The sequence below is a fragment of the Leopardus geoffroyi genome, chromosome A1 (assembly GCF_018350155.1).
Source record: "Leopardus geoffroyi isolate Oge1 chromosome A1, O.geoffroyi_Oge1_pat1.0, whole genome shotgun sequence".
In the NCBI taxonomy this organism is placed as follows: Eukaryota; Metazoa; Chordata; class Mammalia; order Carnivora; family Felidae; genus Leopardus; species Leopardus geoffroyi.
In genome coordinates, this window is record NC_059326.1 from 111248544 (window position 1) to 111269947 (window position 21404).

At 37.3% G+C, this 21404-nt stretch overlaps 1 protein-coding gene across 4 annotated transcripts in view; it reads left to right on the forward strand.

Annotated features, from left to right (window-relative positions):
* SEC24A (SEC24 homolog A, COPII coat complex component) overlaps window positions 1–21404 on the forward strand; it is a 72983-nt gene that overhangs the window by 41860 nt on the left and 9719 nt on the right. For all 4 annotated transcript variants that reach the window (XM_045489215.1, XM_045489234.1, XM_045489224.1 and 1 more), the window contains 9 exons: window positions 573–691; window positions 6035–6090; window positions 7189–7395; window positions 8712–8832; window positions 9149–9307; window positions 11731–11904; window positions 13586–13696; window positions 17740–17915; window positions 20696–20833. In XM_045489215.1, the coding sequence (XP_045345171.1) occupies window positions 573–691; window positions 6035–6090; window positions 7189–7395; window positions 8712–8832; window positions 9149–9307; window positions 11731–11904; window positions 13586–13696; window positions 17740–17915; window positions 20696–20833 (1261 nt within the window). The remainder of the gene's footprint in view (window positions 1–572; window positions 692–6034; window positions 6091–7188; window positions 7396–8711; window positions 8833–9148; window positions 9308–11730; window positions 11905–13585; window positions 13697–17739; window positions 17916–20695; window positions 20834–21404) is intronic.

Sequence of the window (21404 nt, forward strand, 5' to 3'; positions counted from 1 at the left end):
AGGCTCTGAGCTGTCAGCCCAGAGCCTGACGTGGGGCTTGAACTCATTAGCTGTGAGATCATGACCTGAGCCAAAGTCGGACGCTTAACCAGCTGAGCCACCCAAGAGTCCTTGGGTAAACTTTTAAAAGAAGTGCAGTACTTAATTTATATTTTGGAATTACCATTTATGGTAATGTTTTAAAATTATTTTTGATAAATTAAAATCATCTACAAAGTTTTCACTACAGGAACATGAAAAGTTTTGTATACACTTTCAAGTATTTTTTATCTGCCATTTCCTGTGTGACTTATTTAACTTCATATAGGTGTAATGAGTTTTGGATTCCTTTATTATTGCTTGGTTTTGTTGATTGTTTGGCTTCTGCAGTGTTTTCACTTTGTGCAGGGTATGTTTTCATGCTAATTAAACATTGAATGGGTTGAATATTTATGTTGGGACACTTCCCATAATACCAAAGTAGTTATTTGCATGTTAACTCTTAACAGATATTTTATATATATATATAAAATATAAATATATATATTTATATGGGAAAACTTGATGAAATCCTCTTCTGAATTTGTTTATAGGCTTCCTGGCAATACTAGGACAAAAATTGGCTTCATTACGTTTGATAGTACAATCCACTTCTACAGTCTTCAAGAAGGTCTCTCTCAACCTCAGATGCTAATAGTTTCAGATATTGAAGGTATATATTATACACTTTAAATTATTGAAATGTCTTAGGAATTTTCAGTTTTAGAAATATCATGTTATATAGTGTATACGATATGACTCTATTTTATTGAGGGAAAAGACCTGGAGTATAAAATGATAAGCTTGTTGGAATTGTAAGAGTCCTTCAGTCTAATCCCTCATTTACAGAAGAGGAAACAGTAATAGAGGTAAAGTGAATTCTGGACAAGGCAACAAAAACAAGTTAATGTTCAAACTCAGATTAAATGTAGGTTTCTTTTTCCCTCATTCATTCATTCATTCTTTCGTTCATTCAAAAAGTATTTGAGAATAGACATAGAAGAGTAATGGAATAGAATAGAGGGCCCAGGAATAAACCCTCACATATATGGTGAATTGATTTTTGACATGGAAACCAAGGCCATTCAATAGGGAAAAAACTGTCTTTTCAACAAATGATTTGGAGGAAAATGAGCATGCAAAAGAATGAAGTTGGACCCTTACTTAAAACATATAAAAAAAATGGATCAAAGATCTAAACTCAAGGGCTAAAACTATAAAACTCTTAAAAGAAAACAGAGGAAAATCTTTATAACATTGGGTTTCGCAGCGATTACCTGGGTATACATCAAAAGTAGAAGTAACAAAAAATAAATTGGACTTCATGAACACTAAGACCTTTTGTACATCAAAGAACATTTTCAAAAGAGTGAAAAGAGGACTCACAAAATTGGCAAAAATATATGCAGATCATATGAATGATGCAGGATCAATATCTAGAACATGTAAAGAACTCCTCAACTCAATGATTAAAAAAAATGGCACAATTCAAAAATGGGCAAAGGACTTAAATGGACATTTCCCCAAAGAAGATACATGAATGGTCAATAAGCACATGAAAAGAAAAATGCTCAACATCATTAGTCATTAGAGATATGCTTCTCAGCAATAGCCAAACTACGGAGAGCCCAAATGTCCATTGACTGCTAAATGGATAAGGAAGATGTGCAATGTATATACAGTGGAATATTATTATCCATCAAAAAGAATGAAATCTTTCCATTTGCAGTGACGTGAATGGAGCTAGAATGTGTGATGCTAAGCAAAATAAATCAGAGAAAGACAAATACCTTATGATTTCACTCGTGGGAATTTAGAAACAAAACAGATGAACATATGGGAATGGGGGGAAGAGAAGAGAGGGAGACAAACCATAAGAGACTCTTAATGATAGAGAACAAACTATGGGTTGACAGAGGGAAGTGGGTGGGTGATTGGCTAGGTGGGTGATGGGTACTGAGGAGGGCACCTGTTGTGATGAGCACTAGGTGTTGTATGTAAAGTGACAAGTCAATAAATTCTCCTAAAACCAGTTTCGCACTGTGTTAACCAAGTAAAATTAAATAAATAAACAAACAAACCTCTCAAAACCAAAAGAAAAAAAAAGAAACACAAATCACAACCACAGTGAGATACAATTTCACATCCATTACAGTGGCTATTATCAAAAAAATAGGACATGGTAAGTTTTGACAAAGATGTGGAAACCCTGGAACTGTCATGCATTACTGATGGGAATGTAAAATGGTACAGTGCTATGGAAAACAGTTTGGCAATTCCTCAAAAAAGTTAAACACATAGTTGTCATTATGATCTAGCAGTTCTACTCCCAGTATATACCTAAAATAATTGAAAGCAGGCTCAAACCAATACTCATACCAAGGTTCATAGCAACATTATTCACAGTAGCCAACTATGTAAACAATTCAAGTATCCATCAACAGATGAATGGATAAACAGTGTGGTATATACATATACTCAAGAATGAAATTCTGTTGCATGCTATAACATGGATGAACTTTGAAAACATGCCAAGTAAAATAAGTTAGGTACAAAAGCACAAGGATCGTATGATTCTGCTTATATGAGATACTGAGAATGGGCACATTCATGGAGATAGAAAGTAGAATACAGGTTACCAGGGGTTAAGGAGTTACTATTTAGTGAGTACAGAGTTTGCGATGATGATAACATTCTGAAAATACATAATGGTGATGGCTATACAACATTGCGAATGTATGTACACTTAAAAATTGTACACTTAAAAATGGTTAAGGTGAGGGATGCCTGGCCGGCTCACTTGGTAGGGCGTGTGACTCTTGACCCCACATATTGTGTATATTTCATAACCACAGTTAAGAAAAATTAACTCAAAACTCATAGACTGGAGTGTGAGATTAAATTTTTTTTTTAATGTTTATTTATTTTTGAGAGACAGAGGGCATGAGCGGGGAGGAGCAGACAGAGAGGGAGACACAGAATCTGAAGCAGGCTCCAGGCTCTGAGCTGTCAGCACAGAGCCTGACGTGGGACTTGAACTCATGAACTGTGAGATCATGACCTGAGCAGAAGTCAGATGCTTAACTGACTGGGCCACCTAGGCGCCCTTTGAGTATGAGATTAAAATAGAAGAAAACAGAAGTAAATCTTTGTGACCTTGGATTGGTTGATTTCCTAGGTATAACACCAAAAGCACAAACAACAAAAAATAGAAAAATAGAAAAAATAGGCTGGCTGGCTCAGTCGGTAGAGCATTCAACTCTTGATCTCAGGGTCATGAGTTTGAGCCTCACATTGGATGTAGAGATTAGTTTGAAAAAAGAGAGAAAAGGATAAATTTGATTTCTTCAGAAACTTCGTGTTTCAAAGGATACCATCAAGAAAGTGAAAAGACTGTCCACAATATGAGAAAATATTTGCAAATCATATGTCTGATCAGGAATTTATATCGAGATTATGTAAAGAAGCCCTACAACCTAACCTGAAAAGGACATCTTGATTAAAAAGTGAGCAAAATATTTGAATAGACCTGTCTCTATTCAATACACAGTGTTCAATGGCCAATAAGCACTTGAAAAGATGCTCCATATCCTAAATTATCAGGGAAATACAAATGAAAACCACAATGAAATGCTACCTTACACTGACTAGGAAATTCAGAACTCAATTTTTTTTTTTGCTGCTGTCAGCATGTCTATGAATGTCCATAGAAGCATCATGAGTATTGGTTTTGTGGTTACAAATACATTTTACTGAGTAGGCAAATTGGCAAATATAGAATCCACGAATAGTGAGCATTCACTGTACATCTTTAAAAGGTAGTAGTTGAGGAGAGCTCCCTTCTGTCTTGGTTATTTTAAATCTCACAAAAAATCAGCTTTATTTCCTAACCTGTTTACCCAGATACTTACTGCATTGTTCGCTGAACAGGTGATTCTGATGATGGGCCAAATTGTGAATTCAGTGATGTGGTCCAGCCTCTCAATTTTATACATAAGCTGATAGATGGAATGTCCCTTGCTGTATGTCACATAGCAGGGATTTAAAAAAAGACAGTAACAAAGTATTTTCAAGAAAGTGGAGAAATTACAACTCTCATATACTGCTGTTTGGAACAGAAAATGTTGCAGCCACTACAGAAAACAGTCTGTCACTTCCTCCAGAAGTTAAACATAGAGTTACCATATGATCCAGCAATTCTATTCAATATTTATATACTCAAGAAAATTAAGACTATGTGCATGTGAATGTTCATAGCAACATAGCCAAAAAAGTAGAAACAACCCTAATACCCATTAGTTGATGAATGTGTAAACAAAAAAATGTATCTATACAATGAAATATTTGTCAATGAAAGAGAATAAAGTACTGATAGATGCTACCACATGAGCGAGCCTTGAAAACATTTTTTTGTGTAAGAAGCCAGTCACAAAGGACCTCATAGTGTGACTTTGTTAGTACGATATGTCCAGCGTACACAAATCCAGAGACAGACTGGCAGCTGCCTAGTGCTGTGAGAGTTGTCAGGGTCATGAAGAATGGCGGCTAATTCATGTGGCATTTCTTTTTGGGATGATGGGAAGGATCCGGAATTACTGGTGATGGTTGTGTAATTTTGTGAACATATTAAAAAATTACTGAATTGTATCTTCTACGAGGGTGAATTCTATGTTTTATGAATTGTTTTTGTTTTTGTTTTATATTACGTTTCTTTATTTTTGAGAGGCAGAGAGAGACATAGTGCAAGTGGGGGAGGGGCAGAGAGAGGCAGACACAGAATCTGAAGAAGGCTCCAGGCTCTGAGCTGTCAGCACAGAGCCCGACGCGGGGCTCAAACTCACGAACTGTGAGATCATGACCTGAGCCAAAGTTGCACACTCAACCGAGCCACCCAGGCGCCCCCATGTTTTGTGAATTGTATCTCTGTAAAATTTTTATTAAACGTTTTTTAGTTCTAAAGAAAAAAAGAAGAAATCTAAACAGAATTTTTTTTTTAAATTTTTTTTTTCAACGTTTATTTATTTTTGGGACAGAGAGAGAGCATGAACGGGGGAGGGGCAGAGAGCGAGGGAGACACAGAATTGGAAATAGGCTCCAGGCTCTGAGCCATCGCCCAGAGCCCGACGCGGGGCTCGAACTCACGGACCGCGAGATCGTGACCTGGCTGAAGTCGGACGCTTAACCGACTGCGCCACCCAGGCGCCCCGTCTAAACAGAATTTTTATGTGACAGGTCAAGTAATAATGTTTCACATTATTTTTTTGGTATTACTTTTTACAAAGATTGTAATGAGCCTTTTTTTTAAAAAATCACAAACAGTACCAAAATGTAGAAAGTGAGACTTCTCATAATCTGTCACCACCACCGACATTTCCCTTCCCCATTTGCTCCCTTTTTAAGGAAGAGAATTTAATTCCTAAGTAACAATAAATTTGAATCCTGAGGAGCTCATCTGATGTGGTCAGTTAGCCTATCTTCTGATGTAATTGATTTTGTAGTTTCAGAAGTATAGGCACTGGTGGGGGCCTCATTTATGAGAGTATCTCCTTTTTGAATGACAGAGCAGTTGGTGGGCTATGTTACTTCTTTGTAAAGACAGCTTTCTTGTATGTCATCTTATTCAACATTTTTTTTTTTTTTTTTAATGATAAGAATGCTGGCTTCCAGGTCTAAGCAAGAATGTAAAGTAGCATTCTAAACTGTGTCTTTAACCTAAGAAGCAGAGCACTTCTGCAAACCCTTACTGAGTGCTTATAGATCAATATTTTCTAATATGATCTAATATTTTCTAGGAGGCTATTTACCTTATACATGGTAACAGATAAGTTGCAGTAAATACCTAAATAAATGCTACTCTGGTGGCTTTTTGAACATGGGTAGACACTGCTGTATATGTAATAGTAGAGAAGGTGGCTTTTCTTTAAATGTGGGGGCAGTTAATTGTATCAGTGTTAAGTATTTGGAACATCTTTAACAATTAAGTTTTGTTTAAAAGAAATATTTATTTATTTTTCAGATGTTTTTATACCTATGCCAGAGAACTTATTAGTAAATTTAAATGAAAGTAAAGAGGTAAGGCACATTTTCCTATCTGACATACTTAATTATAATATTGAAGGATTATATTTTCAAAATGAACTTTAAGTAAAGTTTTGTTTGTTTCTGAGGTATTTTTAAGACGTGTAACATTTTATATTTGCTGTTAGTTAAAATTCATCAGATGAACAGCTCTTGAGTTTACCCTTGAACTGATGGCTTTTAAGTCTAATATAGCAAGATGCTTGTAATAGGGTAGAAGATAAGCCTATTGCATAAAGGAGGAAAACCTGAAGGAAACCTGCCTTGCCAGCCATTTGGGAAATTGGGAGGGTTGCTCAGATAAGCTTCTGGTCACTACATAGAAGCACTTTAGCTAGGCTGCTTTCAGTGCCCTTTGCTTTTCTGATTCACAGAGTGTCATTGGGGTCAGTTCAGAAGAAACTTATTACCTGCCTGGAAATTGCCATGACATAATACAGTGAGAGGTGAACAGAATGTGTCTGAAGGGGGGATGTTGTCTACCCTGTACATGCATATATGCCGTAGGGGTAACATTTTAACTAGCAAGTCTATGGTCTTAGCTGTTGGCAACAGTGACTTCACCATAGTGTGAAGTACATTTTTTCCCTTTGACTCTCCTTATTTGTACAATAAACCTGAATAGGTAGTTGTTTTTCATTTTGTTTTTCTTTTGTAGTGGTATTACTAGTTGGCAAATTTACTGGCTATCTTAGACTTTTCAATAGGGAAGAGTTAAACTTGCTTTGGAACTGAAAAGAATAATGTGTGTAGAGGTGATTGAGAAGGCCATGTTTCATGGCATAAAAATAAAACAAATCTCTAACCTGTGATGGTTCTTTTGGATACATTTTGGACTTATAGTCTTGCTGGACTACTGCATGTGCAAGAACTGTAAGGCCCCAATTTTGATTTGTCTTGCTTGCCAATTTATAATGTTGACTTAAAATGGCTTTCTTGTCATTTGACCAACTTCATTGTTTACTGTACTGTCTGTAGATTCTCTGACCATCATCACAACTCGGTGTCTTGTCTACTGTATTAGTTACTGATTGTTTGTGAAAAAAAATTTTACTTGTAACACCTTTGAGTTTTCTTGCTTTATTTTACAAGCTTGTTCAAGATTTACTGAAAACTTTGCCACAAATGTTCACCAAGACCCTGGAAACGCACAGTGCCTTGGGTCCTGCACTTCAGGCTGCCTTTAAGCTGATGTCCCCGACTGGTGGTCGAATGTCTGTCTTTCAAACACAACTTCCTACTCTTGGAGTGGGAGCCCTGAGACCGCGAGAGGAGCCCAACCAAAGGTCTTCTGCTAAGGTGAGGGTGTCATCACATGTATGTTACTGTACGTGGTGGTGTTCTGCTCTGTCCTTTTGACCACAAAGCTTGTTTCTCATTTACTTTTCAGTTGTGGAGAGTAGGGAGTATAAGGAAATAGATAAAGCATTTCTCTTTTGTGTCATAATTTCTATTTTATTACATATTCTACCTGATTGACTCTTACTTTACTGTTGGATCTTTAGCATGCTACTCACAATGCAGCCTGCCTTTGATGAGAAAGTCTGGCAGCTAAGGAATATGCCTTCTAGGGACAAAGTAGAACATGGATAAACACTAAAACGTAGTCATAGTTTGGTATACTGACTGCCATAGAATTGCTTTTAACACCTTGTATGTATAAACTTAATTTGAGATGAGTATTTTTCAAAAGATGATGAGAGTTGCCATGTGCTACAATTATGGTGTCAGTCCTGGAGTCTGTCTCCCTAAATTCTGCTTTTTAGATGTATGAACTTGAGTAGTTAATTTCTTTGCCCTTCTCTTTCCTTATGTTTATTTATAAAGTGAAAATAATGGTAGTTACCTGCTTCTTAGAGTAGTTCAAAAGGCTGAATGGATAATACACATGAATTGTTTAGAACAGTTTCCAGCATAGTAAACGTTAAATCGATTACCAAAATTAGCATAATAGGTATATTTCTTTTTAAAAGTAAAACAAAATAGGAGCACCTGTGTGGCTCAGTTAAGCTTCTGACTTCAGCTCTGTCATGATTTCATAGTTTATGAGTTCGAGCTCTGAGTTGGGCTCTCCGTTATCAGCACAGAGCCCACTTCCATCTTCTCTCTCCCTCTCTTTCTGCCCCTCCCCAGCTCACTTTCGCTCGCTTACTTGCTCTCTCTCAAAAGATAAAAAATAAAGGTAAAACAAAATAGAAAATAGTTAAGCAGTACATGTTTTTTTACTGAAAAAGTGAAAAAATATTACAAAAATAAAGGATTTTTTTAGACTACCCCCCAAGGCTACCTATTAACATCTTGGTATATATAGATAGATTTTTAAAATTTTATGACAATTTAGAGGCACCTGAGTGGCTCATTCAGTTAAGTGTCCTACTCTTGATTTCAGCTTAGGTCATGATCTCACAGTTTGTGCGTGGGTTCAAGCCCCACATTGGGTTCTGTGCTGACCTTGTGCAGCCTGCTTGGAATTCTCTGTCCCTCTCTCTCTGCCCCTCCCCTGCTCCCTTGAGCTCTCCCTTTCAAAATAAATGAATAAATAAAGTTTTAAAAAACATAAAAATTTTATGACAATTTAATTTAACATTTTTCTTGATATAATTTATTATTAATAGGAAATTCACTTGACACCATCCACTGACTTCTATAAGAAATTAGCCTTGGATTGTTCTGGTCAGCAGGTAGCCGTTGACTTATTCCTTCTTAGTGGACAGTATTCTGATTTGGCTTCTCTGGGTAAGTTCTTCCTCATGACAATTTTTTTTCAAATGAATGTGAAAATGGTATTTATATGATGATATTCCAAATAGAGGACAAAGTGAAGGGATTTTTATTCCTTTGGGAGAGTTAATCAGTCTACTATAAACCTTTTGGTCTTCTACTCTAAATATTTATAATAGAGATTTTTTTATACTATTTAAAAGAATGAAATTTTCTTTTCTGATAATACTTTGGGAGGCTAAGGAAGAATTGATTCAAATACCAGTAGTTTTTTTGGTGCAGTCATAGCACTTAATGGCAGGATTTTTTAAAAGTGTGTGTTCTCTTCCAGGTTGCATTTCTCGGTATTCAGCAGGTAGTGTCTATTACTATCCCTCTTACCACCATCAGCAGAACCCAGTACAAGTACAGAAATTACAGAAGGAACTACAGAGATACCTCACTCGAAAGATTGGCTTTGAGGCAGTCATGAGGATTCGGTGCACGAAAGGTGGGACTTTTATTTTTTAACATATGCATAGAAATGTTGCTTTTGATACCAGTAAATACACATTTTTAGCTAGTCTTATTTCATGTTTGCTCTTCTAAGATATTTTACTTACACTGATGGAATATGCAGTTAATAATAGATAAGGGGTGACTTGCTTGTTCAGTCGGTAGACCTTGGGACTCTTGATCTCAGGGTTGTGAATTCAAGCCAACATTGGACGTGGAGCCTAGGTGAAAAAAAAAAAGAATGGAGAAGAAACATTATAAAATGGGGACTCTTTTGAATATACCAAAAGCCACTGAATTGTACACTTTATGTATAATTTTTATAAATTTTTTAGTGTTTGTTTTTGAGAGAGAGAGAGAGAGAGAGGGAGGGAGGGAGGGAGGGAGAGAGGGAGAGATTGTGAGTAGGAGAGGGGCAGAGAGAGAGGGAGACACAGAATCTGAAGCATGCTCTAGGCTCTGAGCTGTTAGCACAGAGCCCAAGGTGGGGCTCGAACTCACAAACCGTGAGATCATGACATGAGCTGAAGTTAGAGGTTTAACCAACTAAGCCATCCAGGCACCCCTATGTGTAATTTTTATGGTATGTGAATTATATCTAATTTTAAAAAATCTTATCCCTCCTCTCCCCCCCGCCCCACCAAAAATAGGCATGGATTTTTATTCCATATCTTGAACAGAAACAGTAGTAGTGAAAGGTGTTTTTTTTAATAAAACAATTATTTTTTTAATTACAGTAAATATTCATAACAAAATTTATTATTTAACCATTTAAAAGTATACAGTTGAATGGCATTAAGTACATTTTCTTTTTTTGTTGTTTTGTTTTGAAGTACATTTTCATTATTGTGCCACCATCCCCACCATTGATCTTACAAGTAGGAGATCTTTTTATTTGTGCTCTTCTCTATCTGCACTGCTACTAACCTTGCCTCAATGTTGCTTTGGAAATAGTCTGAAAGTTTCAGAATGCTTTAATCCAGTGTATTTTTCAGGATAAATGCCTGTGGCTGCTAAATGATAATAACTATTCTCTTAGGAAAATGGGAAGTAATTCCAGATATTTTATTCCTTCACATTATCAACCTGGTTCTAATCTTTCATTCAAATTTTAAAATAATGCTGTTCTTTAAGAGGTGTGAAGCAATCATTTTTTTAACTTATTTTTTTTAATGTTTATTTTTGAGAGAGAGAGACAGAGTGTGAGTGGGGGAGGTGCAGAGAGAGAGAGAAACACAGAATCCAAACCGGGTTCCAGGCTCTGAGCTGTCAGCACAGAGCCTGATCATGACCTGAACCAGAGTCAGACGCTTAACCGACTGAGTCACCCTGGACTCAATCTTTTTTTTTTTTTTTTTTTTTTTTGCAGTGGAAAGATTATATGAAATATGTAGCCAAAAAGAAAAAAAAAAAAAAGATATCAAAAGATAAGGATCCACAACCTGTCCACTAGATAGATGTTGAAATCTGTTGGTCAAACCATTTGCCAAATGGAGTTCTCTATTATCATTGTAATAAAAAGAAAAAATGATTGAGTGAAACAACTGGTAATAAAACATATGTAACATCTTAAGTAAAGTGTCAAATAACACTTGTATAAGGCTGACACATCTTCAAACAACTCAGGTATTAGTGTCACTCATAACCAGTTAGTTACCACAGTAGCTTCTTTGGGTTTCTGTTTATTTTTGTGCTCTGATTGGCTGGCTATAGATTGGAGGTTCCTAAAACCCTCTCTTTGGGTTCAATTTATTTGCTACAGAGCAGCTTACAGAACTCAGAGAAACATTTTATTTACTTGATTGCTGGTTTTTTATAAAAGGATATAACTCAGGAACAGCCAAATGGAAGAGATGTGCAGGGCAAGGTATGGAGAAAGCAAAGGGCATGGAGCTTCTGCAGCTTCCATGTTCTCTCTGAGTGCTCCACTCCTCCCAGATCTCCATGTGTGCACCAATCCAGATGCTCTCCGAAGGACCCCATCCTTTTGAATTTTTATGAAGGCTTATTTACATAGTCATGATTGCTTAGATTATTTGCGGTTGGTGACTGTATCATCCTCTAGGTCCTCTCCCCTCCCTGAAGGATGTTGGTGGGGTAGGGGTTGAACTGAAAGTTCCAGCCTTCTAATCACATGGTTGGGTCCTCTGGTAACCAGCCCCCATCCTTAGGTTACCTAGGTTCTTGCCAAAAGTCACTCCATCAACATAGCAAGAGACACCTTTGTGACTCTCATCACTTAGGAAATTCTAAGAGTTTAGGAGCTCTCTGCCATAAATGGGTGAAGATCAAGTATATATTCTTATCATAAATCACAGTATCACATCTAAACCTTTAGATTTACTCTCTGCCAGTCTGATAAGTGACAGGAATAAAATGAAAATATATAAACGATTTTGATAAAGTTTTCTCTTCTAGGTCTTTCCATTCATACCTTCCATGGGAACTTCTTTGTTCGGTCAACAGACTTACTGTCTTTGCCTAATGTAAACCCAGATGCTGGGTATGCAGTACAGATGTCAGTGGAAGAGAGTCTTACTGACACTCAGTTGGTTTCCTTTCAGTCTGCACTCTTGTATACATCCAGCAAAGGTAAGGTGGGGTGTTTTGAGGGGGGGGGGGGGGAGGTGTGGATTGTTGTTGTTGTTTTTGTGGCAAAGACATATAACATGAGATCTATGTTTTAAGAGATTTTTAGGTCTACAATCCAGTATTGTTAACTATAAATACAATGTGTTGCAGCAAAGGGAAATTTTTTTTTTTTTCAACGTTTATTTATTTTTGGGACAGAGAGAGACAGAGCATGAACGGGGGAGGGGCAGAGAGAGAGGGAGACACAGAATCGGAAACAGGCTCCAGGCTATGAGCCATCAACCCAGAGCCTGATGCGGGGCTCGAACTCACAGACAGCGAGATCGTGACCTGGCTGAAGTCGGACGCTTAACCGACTGCACCACCCAGGCACCCCACAAAGGGAAATTTTTAAAATTTGGTCACGTATTCATTGGCTTAGAAGAATCTCCCTTACTTTTGGAGGTACTCATTTCTCTTAAACCAAAAGAATATATTTCTGATGTTAAGAGCTTTGTTACTATCCTTGGTAAAGCCAAGATGTGTCATATTTATTTTCCTTAACCAATCATATTTAACAGATATTTATTGAGAGTCTACTTAGTGTGAGGCTTACTGTTTAGAAAAAATCTTGGTATTTCCACGTTGCTTTTCAGAAAGATGTTACCAATCTGTGGTCTTACCAAGTGCCCTTTTCATTTTAGCCTTTGTGTGTGTGTGTGTGGTGTGTGTGTTTAGTTATTGTTGCTGATATGATAGGCTAAACATTATATGTTTTCTTTTGGCTATCATTATTCTGGTCTAGAATAGAAAATCTAAACACTGTTACCCTTTATTACAGATAGTTCTTCTTTCTAAAAGTAATTTGTATGAGCTCCTTATATGTATCTGTTCATTGGTCTTCATGTGTCCATATAGGTTGTAATATGGATATCATCTCTAGTTTTTTTATTTGTTCTTTTACTTTAGTGTTCCAGATCTTGCTGATTAGAAAATTTTTAAAAATTAGCTTGATATTTGATGCTTCCCAAAAGGTTTTCATTTTTATTTCTGTATTTATTGATTTTTATTATTGTGGGTAATAATTACCAAAAAAAATATATTAGTCGATTTCTTTTAAATTTTTTTCTGTGGTTAAAGAGGAAAGTATAAGATTTCTCTAGACTTTAAATATCAAAACAGACTCTAGAATACATGTGGAAGGTAGTGTTTTTTAAGTTTATTTTTGGGAGAGAGAGCATGAGCGAAAATGAAGGGGGGGACAGAGAATCTGAAGTGGGCTCTGCACTGGCAGAGAGGAACCTGCTTGGGATTCTCTCTCTCTCTCTCTCTCTCTCTCTCTCTCTGCCCCTTCCCCACTTGTGCTCTCTCTCTCAAAATAAATAAATAAACTTAAAAAAAAAAAAGAAAAAAGAAAGAAAGTAACCAAAAGGTTTAGAAAAGAAATTTTTAAGAAGCGAACATGTTACCATAATTTATGATTCCTTTTCAGTAATAACTTGAACAAAAAGAATTTTATAGTCAAAAAATGAAAGAAATAAAAGTTAATGAATTTTTACTCATTAAGGCTTTGAAACTATTTCTGCTTATTAAATAATCTTTTTGGTTCTAAATTGAAAAGAAGTGATTTTTCCAAGAGACTTGCATACAAGTTTTTAAATATAAGTTGTCCCTTACTGTCATTTATATGTTTTCCCCAAAGGTGAAAGAAGAATTCGTGTTCATACTTTGTGTTTGCCTGTAGTTTCAACTCTGAATGAAGTCTTTCTTGGAGCTGATGTTCAAGCAATTGCAGGGTTATTGGCCAATATGGGTAAGAATTGTTATCACCTATTGTAAATATTTCACAAATAATAACATTAGAAAAATCTGGAGAGTTTTATTTTGCTTTAAATTTTTTTCTTAAATTTACTTTTAGAGAGAGTGAGCATAAGTGGTGGAGAGTGACAGAGGGAGAGAGAGAGAATCCCAAGCAGGCCCCACACTCAGCAGGGAGCCCTGTGCAGTGCTCATCTCATGACCCTGGGGTCATGACTTGAGTCAAAATCAGCAGTCAGATGCTGAACCAACTAAGCCACCCAGGCACCCCTTATTTTTCTTGGAATAATTAGCTTTAGGGGCATCTGTGTGGCTCAGTCAGTTAAGTGTCCGACTTTGGCTCAGGTCATGATCTCCTGCCTAGTGACTTCAAGCCCTGCGTCAGGCTCTGTGCTGACAACTTAGAGTCTGGAGCCTGCTTGGGATTCTGTGCCTCCCTCTCTGCCCCTTCCCTGCTCACGCTCTTTGTCTCTCTCTCTCAAAAATAAATAAACGTTAAAAAAAAAATACTTAACTTTAAAGGTTTCAGTGTTTTGGATTCTGTGTATGCCTCCTAAGTAACTACTTGAATGAAAGGAACTTTTTTTTTCTTTTATTTAAGCAGCTTTATTAAGATATAATTTATGTGCCATATCACTTAACCTATTTTAAGTCTGCAACTCTATTATCTATGATATATTTACTGAATTGTATGGCCATCACCTCAATCTAATTTTAGAACATTTTTATCATCCCAAAAAGAACCTCATGCCTATCAGCAGTAACTGCCCACTTCCTCTTTTTATCCCTCACCAGCTTTAGGCAACTACTAAACTTCTTCCTGTTTTATAATTTGCCTGTGGTGAATTTAAATAACCATATTTTACTAAATGTTCAATACTAAAGGTTAATAGCTTTCTTATGAGGTCTGTAACTTGCATTGCAAGAGACAGTGAAGTTATGTAAAGATCATTATTCTTGGAGTCATGGAATTTGAGATTGAAAACCAGTTTACTTTTCACACATAAGTTTGCATTCTTGGCCAGATCACCTGAGCTAGAATTTATTTATTCATACCTTCAGTTCTTTACTTCTGTCTCAGACATAGTTTAGTTGCCTCCTTGATTTTTTGTTGTTGTTTTTGCTTTTTTTTCTCCTTGAGGAAAGATGTCGTTCGGTCCATTTACTTCAAACTCAAATCTGCCTATGATAAGGGTGATTACTGTTTTTTTTTTTTATTTCCTATTGGTAAATTCTTTTTTTTTTTTTTTAAGTTTATTTTGAGAGAGAGAGAGTGAGCACACATGAGCAAGGGAAGGGCAGAGAGAGAGGGAGAGAGAATCCCAAGCAGGCTCCGCACCATTATCAAGGAGCCCATCTTACGGCTCTAGCTCATGAACCGTGAGATCATGACCTGAGCCAAAATCAAGAATTGGATGCTTAACTGATTGAGCCACCCAGGTGCCCCAGCAAATTTTTTCTTTAATGAAGCCTGATGAAGGCCAAACCCATTTTAGTTAGTCTCATATGCTGTTGAAAGTTAAAGATTGTGGGGGCGCCTGGGTGGCTCATTCGGTTGGGCGTCCGACTTCAGCTCAGGTCATGATCTCGTGGTCCATGAGTTCGAGCCCCACGTCGGGTTCTGGGCTGATGGCATGGAGCCTGGAGCCTGCTTCCGATTCTGTGTCTCCCTCCCTCTCTGCCCCTCCCCCATTCATGCTCTGTCTCTCTCTGTCTCAAAAATAAATAAACGTTAAAAAAAAAAAAATTAAAAAAAAAGAAAGTTAAAGATTGTGACCTAAGAAATTTGAGGGTCATTGCCTTTATATTTTGTTCAACTAATACTTTTTAGTAACAGTATGATCAATATTATCTTTATTATCATCGGCAAGAACTATATATTAGGTGGTATTTGTAGGTGTGAAAAAATCTGCATAATGGTTTGCTTCACAAAAAGTATTGGTTTTGTTACTAAATTTGGTTGATAGCATTATGAACATTTTTTCACATTTTATAAATTTTTTTAAAAATTTTTATAAATTTTTTTCACATTTGATAAAGATTTTATCAAAATCTTTAAAATCAGGATGTCTTCAATTGAAGTCTTAAGAGTTAACTGTTGATCAGGTGACAGTGGTCTTTATTCTTTCTTGGCTATATACAAATTTGGTTATAGCAGTTAATAACATCACTTTATTGATTGTATTTTTTTTAATGTTTATTTTTGAGAGAGAGGGAGAGAGGCCAGGAGTGGGGAGGGGCAGAGAGAGAGAGAGAGAGATAGAGAAATAATCCCAAGCAGGCTCTCTGCTGTCAGGGCAGAGCCTGATGTGGGGCTTGAACCCACGAACCGTGAGATCATGATCTGAGCCAAAGTTGGACGCTTAACCAGTTGAGCCACCCAGACACCCCAGTATTGATTGTATTTTTGATATCACATGAATTGAGGTGTTTTTTTTCTTTAAGCTTATTTATTTTGAGGGAGAGAGAGCTCAAGGAGTAGGGGCAGAGAAAGAGAGGGAAAGAGAGGATCCCAAGCAGGCTCCATGCCATCAGCACAGAGCCCCATGCAGGGCTCAATCTTAAGAACTGTGAGATCATGACATAAGCCGAAATCAAGAGTCAGATGCTTAACCGACTGATCCACCCAGGTGCCCCAACATAAATTTAGTTAGTTAATTAATTTATTATTTTTTAATGTTTACTTAATTTTGAGAGAGACAGAGTGTAAGTAGGGGAAGGGCAGAGAAAAAGGGAAACACAGAATCCAAAGCAGGCTCCAGGCCCCAAGCTAACAGCACAGAACCTCATGCAGGTTTCAGACACAGGGACCACAAGATCATGACTTGAGCTGAAGTTGGACGCTTAACCGACTGAGCCACCCACATGCCCCTTAACTTTTTTTAATGTTTATTTTTGAGAGAGAGAGAGAGAGAGAGAGAGAGAGCCAGAACATGAGCAGGGGAGGGGCAGAGAGAGAGAGAGGGAGGCCCAGAATCTGAAGCATACTTCAAGCTGTCAGCACAGAGCCTGATGCAGGGCTCAAACTCACAGCCGTGAGATCATGACCTGAGCCGAAGTCGGACATTTAACTGACTGAGCCACCCAGGTGCCCCATGAATTTAGTTTAGTTGTAGTTTAAGAACTCTCTAAAACAATTATGTGCTTTTAGTGTTCAAATTTTTCTTCAGGGGAAAAATTTTTTTTCCAGTATGCTGAAATGCATGTAAACAGAGTGGCATGACAGGTGATGAGAGGCGTCTAAGTAGCTAAGAGCTCTTGCAATAAATATAGGGTAAAATTCTCTGTGAAGAAAGCATGTGCTTTAGTTGCAGACTTGTTTCTTTTTCTGTAGTATGTAAATAAAATGGTGGCTTACTACTAATAACATCTTAGATTTGGGGTACCTGGGTGGCTCACTTGGTTGAGTTTGTAACCCTTGATCTCCAGGTTATGAGTTCAAGCCCCACATTGGGAGTAGAACTTATTTAGAAAGAATATTTCAGGGGCGCCTGGGTGGCGCAGTCGGTTAAGCGTCCGACTTCAGCCAGGTCACGATCTCGCGGTCCGGGAGTACGAGCCCCGCGTCGGGCTCTGTGCTGATAGCTCAGAGCCTGGAGCCTGTTTCCGATTCTGTGTCTCCCTCTCTCTCTGCCCCTCCCCCGTTCATGCTCTGTCTCTCTCTGTCCCAAAAATAAATAAACGTTGAAAAAAAAAAAATTAAAAAAAAAAAAAAGAATATTTCAAAATAACATCTTAGATTGAACAAAGAACAGTTTTGCCATTTTACAGGTAAGGAAACATACTCATGAAGGTTAGATTCCTTGCCATATTGTCTTACATTTAGGAAATAGAGAAGCATTTCAGCCAACTTTGATTTGACTCTTCAGACGATGTGCTTTGAGCTGCTATGCTTGTCTCCTTGTGTATGTGATACATTGGAGAGGGAATATGTATAATAAAAAAAAATACATCTCTTCTATCTGTAACAGTGGGATAGAAGTGGGATAGCTAAACTTCTATCTTCTCTCTTGTTTGTTCCTGCCTTCCATCTGTTAGCTGTTGACAGGTCTGTGACTGCCAGTCTGAGTGATGCTCGGGATGCCCTAGTGAATGCCGTCATAGACTCTCTTTCAGCTTATCGTTCTTCAGTCCTAAGTAACCAGCAGCCTGGACTCATGGTTCCTTTTTCTTTGCGGCTTTTCCCACTCTTTGTGTTGGCTCTCCTTAAACAGGTAAGAGAGTTAAACCCAGAAACTAACACAATAATGTCATTAGCCCAGGTTTTTATCCCGTGAACCACTAAACATTGTATGTATAACTTTAAGCCGGTTAAGTTTTCTAAGCACAGGGATCCTGGCTTTTATTGGAACCTTGAAAAAATTTGTAACCCAAAAAAGTTTAAAAATACTGATTTAAAGTGTGTGCCCTATTTGTAAGAGATGTTCACAAGGTATTCACTTAAGTTATCAAAGATGTAAGTGATGTAAGTAATGATCAGTTTTCCAAAACAATCTTTTATTGCTAGAGCAAGAAGTCACACATGAAACTCTTCTTTTGGCTTTTTCCTGCTCCCTACAGTAGCTCAGCCACATACTACTAAATCTTAGCTATGCCTTCTCATACCTGTGCCATGGGCTGCATTGCACTGTCCTCTTACTGTGTTTGAGCTCAAATGTTATCTCTCTAGCAGTTGCCTTTCCTTCTATGGTCTTGTAGAGTTTTTCATTTGATATTGTTATTTAATGATCTCCCCTGCCTGCCCTTTACCCATACCACTGGCTCCCCCTGCCCCGCTCTCCAAAAAAGAAAGGAAACTCTGGGCTGGTGGAGGAGACTTATTTTTCCAGGGTACAAAATCCAATGTCCAAGCTTATGTACTTACTGTAACTTTCCCTTGTAAGTTTTATTAAAAAGCTCATGTTAATAAATCACTTAGGGTTACATCCTAGATTTCAAAACTGATCAAAACTACTCTGGATCTTGTCAATTTGTGTACTTTTCTGAACTCCAGGATCTACCTGTCTGGTGTATGTCATCTCTTCTTAGGTGAGAAGGGTAACCCACTTAACCTAATAGGATGGCTTTTGGATCAGCTTCTAGTTTCTTTAACTCAAATTATGCATTTCTACTTCTGAATATAATCTAAATACATAGAAATTACATAAATACTTAAATTTTAACATTTAAAAATCTGAGCTTTTCCCTCTTCAGGTCTTTCCTTAATGCTGTCCTTTCGCTGAGGCCTGCCTTCCCTTACCTCCCCATTTAGTGTGCAACACTCTGTTACCATTCTAACCTACATTCTTTATCTGTCTTCCCTCCCTTATTTTTCCTCTAAAGCATTTAACACTGACATATCAGTATTTTGCTTATTTATTATTTACTTTTCTCTTACTAGGATTTTTTAGTTATAAGGACAGGGATTTTTATCTTTTTTGAAAAGTTTACCACTTTGTTTCAGCACTTAGAACAACAGTTCTTAGTACATAACAGGCTCTCAGTTGTTATTGAATCAATAAATGAAATTTCCTTCTTCCATTTCCCATAATATTCTTTTTTCTTTCTTAGTGACTATCAACATACTAATTTAAAAAATCTTGAGGCGCCTGGCTGGCTTAGTTGGCGGAGTATGCAACTCTTGGTCTCATGGATTTGAGCCCCACAGTGGGCACAGAGCTTACTTTAAAAAATCTTAAGGGGCGCCTGGGTGGCGCAGTCGGTTAAGCGTCCGACTTCAGCCAGGTCACGATCTCGCGGTCCGTGAGTTCGAGCCCCACGTCTGGGCTGATGGCTCAGAGCCTGGAGCCTGTTTCCGATTCTGTGTCTCCCTCTCTCTCTGCCCCTCCCCCGTTCATGCTCTGTCTCTCTCTGTCCCAAAAATAAATAAACGTTGAAAAAAAAAAAAAATTAAAAAAAAAAAAAATTAAGAGCCTTGGAGTGCCTAGGCTGGCTCGATCAGTAGAGCATGTGACTCTTGATCTTGGGGTTGTGAGTTGAAGACACACTTTGGGTGTAGAGATTACTTAAACAACAACAACAACAAAAAGCCTTAAGAGCCTTTCTGATCTTCAGCTTCCTTTGTTTATAGTTAGTACACTTGTTTTAAGGCATAATCTCATTGCTCCTAGCTCTCTGCCTCTTTCTACTACTTTCCATCAATAGGAATGCTTAAAACCTTTTTTTTTTTTAAACATTTTATTTTTTTAAGTAATGGCTACACCCAATTTGGGGCTTGAAATTAGAATCCTGAGATCAAGAGTTGCATGCTCCTACTGACTGAGTCAGCCAGGTACCCCAGGAATGCTTAAAACTTTTCCTCGAAACTTTTAGTATTCTCTATGAAGCTAATAGATCAGTTACAATTCACTACAATAAGAACCAGTTACAACTCAGCAGTTCTTCCTGCCCACGGATCATGTCCCCGTGCTTTAATAAAATCACCTGTGGGAAAAAACACAAACAAAAAACAGTTAAAACTCATTACTTATTAACTTTATTTTGCTAAGTAACTGTCCTCATTTGCATTATTGTATTATTATTTTTCCTAATTGATTTGTAAGCTTTATTGTGTTGTTTATATAACTGAAGGAGAAACAAGGATAGTTAACCACCATTAGTCATCACCCAGCATTTATAAAACACAGGTCTTTGGTCCTTCATTTGTGTTTTCATTTTTTCATCTGCAATATAACCTTACCCTTCTCATGGTATTATTTAGATTTTTATGTCACCATCATTCTATGGTAGAGTGTTTAGATCCATTTCACTGATTAGGAAACAGAGAGATCCAGTGACTTTGCCATGGTCAGGTAATTAATTTCTTCCAGGTGGGGCTATAACCACAATTTAATAGATTTGTGTGACTTCTTAAAAGATACTTTTAAAAGAATAATTAACAGTAAGTTTGCTAATTCTGTCTGAAGATACTCTTTTAACATCTGAGTTGGAAAGCTTTGTTTATATTTGTTATTAAATACCTGTTTTTTGGATGGGGGGTGGTTTTTTGTTATAGAAATCGTTTCAGACTGGGACAAACGCACGTCTAGATGAACGCATTTTTGCCATGTGTCAAGTGAAAAATCAGCCATTGGTCTACCTTATGCTCACAACTCATCCCAGTTTGTATAGAGTTGACAATCTTTCAGATGAGGTAAGATTGATTACTTTTTTAGTGGCTTTTTCTTGGAGGTTTATAAGCCTAATTATATTGAGTCAATTGTAGAAATGAGGAAAAGTTTTTATTCCTTCGCTAAGTCTTTGTAAGGAAATTTTGGTTTGGGGAAGCTCATGAGATAGTATCTCTTTTCTTACTAAATTATTATTTAAGATATTGAAGTAATAAATTTCCTTAAGTTTGTTTAAGACAAATCTGTAAAGGGGCATCAGGGTGGCTCAAGTCGGTTAAGTGTCAGACTTCAGCTCAGGTCAGGATCTTGCGGTTCCTTACTTCGAGTCCCATGTCGGGCTCTGTGCTGACAGTTTGAAGCCTGGAGCGTGCTTCAGATTCTGTGTCTGTGTCTCCCTCTCTCTCTGTTCGCTGTCTCCCCCTCCCCCCTCTCCACCTCCCGCTCTATCTCTCAAAAATAAATAAACATTAAAAATTAAAAAAAAAAAAAAGACAAATCTCTAAAGCGAATCTCCTAAATGTAGAGCCTATCTGATTTACTTATTTAAACAAATGGTTCTGAAGGGAGTGTCCTGAGGGAGAAATTATATCTGAA